The sequence below is a fragment of the Penaeus japonicus genome, unplaced genomic scaffold, assembly GCF_977035675.1.
Source record: "Penaeus japonicus unplaced genomic scaffold, GWHDUDI00000001_assembly GWHDUDI00000001, whole genome shotgun sequence".
In the NCBI taxonomy this organism is placed as follows: domain Eukaryota; kingdom Metazoa; phylum Arthropoda; class Malacostraca; order Decapoda; family Penaeidae; genus Penaeus; species Penaeus japonicus.
The window spans coordinates 26,983,463-26,988,462 of NW_028234403.1; the positions used below are offsets into that span (position 1 = coordinate 26,983,463).

General features: G+C 28.1%; 1 protein-coding gene across 2 annotated transcripts in view; it reads left to right on the plus strand.

Moving 5' to 3' along the window:
- The window catches only part of LOC122248964 (uncharacterized), a 66,292-nt gene that overhangs the window by 45,097 nt on the left and 16,195 nt on the right, over positions 1-5,000 (plus strand). Inside the window, exons 4-6 of one of the 2 annotated variants that reach the window (XM_043009418.2) lie at positions 1,020-1,145; positions 1,372-1,449; positions 1,957-2,019. In XM_043009418.2, coding sequence (XP_042865352.2) covers positions 1,020-1,145; positions 1,372-1,449; positions 1,957-2,019 — 267 coding nt within the window. The remainder of the gene's footprint in view (positions 1-1,019; positions 1,146-1,371; positions 1,450-1,956; positions 2,020-5,000) is intronic. The other variant, XM_043009419.2, reaches the window with a different exon arrangement.

The window sequence follows — 5,000 nt, forward strand, 5'->3', positions numbered from 1 at the left end:
CATGAACAAAGAGGAACACAAATATGGGACTAGTATAACGAGTGAATGAGAGTGTTGATAGGTCGGGTGAAGCTCTCTCACTCTGAAATAAAGCTCATCTGGGGAGCCTCACAGGTGGCACTAATGCCCGTCCTGAGGGCCATTCAAGCAATTTTATCACCGTCTGCCCCCCAGCCTATCTTAACTTTATTTGCATTCAAACTTGATTCGAAAAAGGCACTGATACCCAAGTTATTTTCCTCTCTTTTTAAGAATGTTACTACAGTTTTATCTAAAATAGCTTTTTTCGATTTTTGATTTAAAAAGCTGGCTTTGTAGGATGTTGGCATTATGCCAACATCACTCCAATTCTTGAAGTATCTCAACTAAAATTTCTCCTAACGATTATACACCAATATTGATTACTCCTATTTTATTGAAAGTGAATAAGAATTGAATCGAATCAATTTTTCCATGCTCGAAAATATGTATGAAAAAATCAAGCAGACAATATATGCTGTTTGGTCATTTACTCATACCAATGTCCTTGCGCGTGCTCTATTTGTGGTCGTCTTGTACGTCCGTAATTCTTCTGCGATTCAGCAGTTCATGACAAACGACCTCTAAGGGGATTTTCCTATTCATGAAAATCACATGATATCGACCAAGATGATATAAATAATGCAAGCGACTCTAATTAGAAAGTAAAAATGCTGTGAATGAATGGTGGGTAATGCTGCTATAAAAAAGCGCAGTCACTTGACCGCGCACTTGAGGTCAGTGCTGGGCCTACATTCAATTCGCTTAGCGACCCGAAAAAACTTGGTGGCTTGGCTTAGCTTGGCCCATGGAGGCCATATAAGGCTGCGTGGATTGAGTCTTGGGGATATGTATCTCACACACACACACGCATAGATTATGATACAAATAATCGTGCGTATTGTGTACCGTCGAGCATCATATGATATCTACAGTGCATTTTATAGTTCATTTAATTTCAAACGTCTTTTTTGAGTGAGAATATGCTTTCACTCTTTCAGCTGCCCGGCAGTGCGGCAGATTCCAGTTCCGCTGCAACAGCGGGGAGTGCATTGCTGTGTACAACGTGTGCGACGGCATCCCGCAGTGCCAGGACAAGAGCGACGAGGGTCACGACTGCCCCTCCGGTGAGGCTCTCTCGCACCTGCCAGATGGCGTCTCATGTGCACACTTGTGGTTGGAGACTGGCCGTTTTCCTTTGCGTTTCGTATACTTTTCTGATATATACCGGAGTAATGTTTGTGGTCGGGTGAAAAAATATGTTTCATTCCCATGATATATTACATAAAACTATATGTCAATTGCAAGTACTTTACAATTAAGCATATTGTGCAACGAACTTTTGTCTTTCAGTTTCCACGGAAAGTGTGCCATCCAGCCTGCAGCCCGTGGACGCGGCGCCGCCACCAAGTATGCATGGACAGTCCTACGGTGAGTTGATTCTCCTGTGATTATCAAAGAATCCCTCAGGTACCGACACTCGTTTTAAATATTGTCTGGAATTACTGATAACAATCAAGTCAACAGCCAATAAGTAGCTTCAGACCTTTCGCTGAATCTGATTTCATGAGTCTGATGAAATGCAGTTGTAGACGAAGGATTCAGATACTCTAAGGACAGTGGTACAAGACAGACAAAGTACCTAATTTTTAGTATATACTTAATGTGGTGTACACGTAATTTAGTTCGCATGATGTTAGTAGATGTAGAAGATATTTTAAGAGAATATCGCCATAGATATTGGCGTGAGTGCATAGCAGGACATGATAACCCAACAAATATGATTGATATATAATCGCTCTCACTACCTGAAAAAAAGTGCGGAAACAGTAATGATCCACTGCTTCACCTTAGCCTCACTTTGACAACCAGCCGTAGGCCTTCAGACCCTCAGTGACGCTGCAATACGCTCGATTTGACCCTCCTGCCCTTCCCCAGGCCCCAGGTCCAGCCAGAGCATATGGCAGCTCCCGCCGCGGTTCCCAGACTATGGTGGCCAGGGTAATGTTTCGGCGGCTGTCCTTTGCCCGCGCCGTGCCCGAGGCCGGCCTCCCGGCTCTCTGGGGCCTTTTCACCTGAGCTCCTGTGGCCAATAGCGCTGGGGTTTGCTCCTTATCATCATCGTCATCGTCATCATCATTATCATCATCATCATCATCATCACCATCTTCGCCATAATCATCATCATCATAGTCATCATAATCATCATCATCATCATCATTCATCTTCGTCATCATCATCATCGTCATCATAATCATAGTCATCATAATCATTATTTATCTTCGTCATCATAATCATCATCATCATCGTCATCATAATCATCGTCATCATCATCATCATCATCATCGTCGTCGTCATCGTCGTTGTTGCTGTCGCCGTCATCATCATTATAACGATTATTATCATTATAATTTTTCTTATTAACATTATTATTATTTTTTCGCTACTATTATTATCACTATCAGTACTATTATTATTATTATTATCATTATTATTATCATTATTATCATTATTATTATCATCATTATCGTTATTACTATTATTATCATTATTATTATTATCATTATTATTATTATCATTATTATTATTATTATTATCATTATTATTATTATTATCATTATTATTATTATTATTATTATTATTATTATTATTATTATTATTATTATTATTATTATTATTATTATCATTATTATTATCATTATCATTTTTATTATCATTATTATTGATATTCCTATTATTATCATTATTATTATTATTATTATTTTTATTATTACTATTATTATTTTTATTATTATTATTATTATTATTACTATTACTATTACTATTATTATTATTGTGATGATTATTATTATTGTTATTATTATCATCATCATCATCATTATTATTATTAATGTTATTATTATAGTTATTATAATTATTATTGTTATAATAATAACAGAAATAATGATGATGATGATGATAACGATAATAGTAATGATGATAATGGCAATAATGATAATGATAATGATAATTATTATTATTATCATTGTTCTTCTTCATATTATTATTATTACTATTATTATTATTATTATTAGTATAATAATTATTATTATCATTGTTCTTCTTCATATTATTATTATTATTATTATTATTATTATTGTTGTTATTATTATTATTGTTATTATTATTATTATTATCATTACTATTATTATCATTGTTATTATTATTATTATTATTATTATTATCATTATTATTATTATTATTATTATTATTATTATTATTATTATTATTATTATTATTATTATTATTATTATTATTATTATTATTATTATTATTATCATTATTATTATTATTATCATCATCATCATCATCATTATCATTATCATCATCCTCATTATCATCATCGTTATTGCTATCATTGATATTAAATTTATTATCAATATTACTACTACTACAACTGGTACTGTTATAATCAATTATATTACTATCATTATAACTGTTATTATTATTATCATTATCATCGTTGCTATTATCGTTATCATTATTTTTTATCATTATTATTATAATTATTATTACCATGATAATTATTATTTATACCATTATTCTTATTATCAGTATTATCACTATTCTTCTTATCATTATTGCTATTTTTGTTGTTACTATTATCTTGATAATTATTATTATTATCATTGTTATCATCGATATTATCATTATCATTACTATTGCTATTGTTGTTGTTATTATTATCATTATTATTATTATTATTATTATTATTATTGTTATTATTATTATTATTATTATTATTATTATTATTATTATTATTATTATTATTATTATTATTATTATTAGCATTGTTGTTGTTATAATTTTTATTATTGTTATTATTATTATCTTCATAATTGTTATTATGAGTACTATCCTTGTCATTCTCATCCTCATTAATATCATTATTACATGTTATTATTACAATATTAATTTGATAACAATTGTAATGATATTAATAATGATAATTATAATGATAATTCTAATCCTAATTCTAATCATATGGATAATGATAATAGTAATAATGATAGTGGTAATAACGAAAGTAAAGACATATGGTAATGCAAATGATAATAATGATAATGATGTTGATAAAATGATAATGGTATGATATTACTACTCACAGAAATGATAATGATCGTACTCACAATACAATGATGAAACTGATAATGTGAATGATAATGATAATGACAATATATATAGTATCGATAGTGATAATGATGTAGTAAGGATGTAGTATGTGAAGTAATGCTAATGATAATAATGATAATAATTATCATCATTATAATTATTAATATCATTACCATTATTGTTATTTTTATTATCGTGATATTGATAGTAATTATAATGATGATAATGATATTGGTTATTATTATTTTCATTATCGTATTTTCATTATCATTATAATTATCATTATCACTCCTATCAGAAATATTATTATCACTGTTATCATTATTATGATTATTGTTATTACTATTATTATTGTTATTATCATTATTATCATTACTATAATTGTAATTGTTGTTATTATTATCATTATTATTATCATTATTAATATTATCGTTATTATTATTATTATTATCATTATTATTATTATTATCATCATCATCATTATTATTATTATTATTATTATTATTATTATTATTATTATTATTATTATTATTATTATTATTTTCATCATTATCATTATTATTTTTATTATTATTATTATTATTATCATTATTATTATCATTATTATTATTATTATTATTATTATTATTATTATTATTATTATTGTTGTTGTTGTTGTTGTTGTTATCATTATTACTATTATTATATTTTGATAATTATTCTAATTATCATTATCACTATTATTGTTATTATTATCATAATTATATTTATTATTACTAATGTTATTGTTATTATCATTATTACCACTACTGGTAGTAGTGGGATTTTTATCACTATGATTATTATTGTTA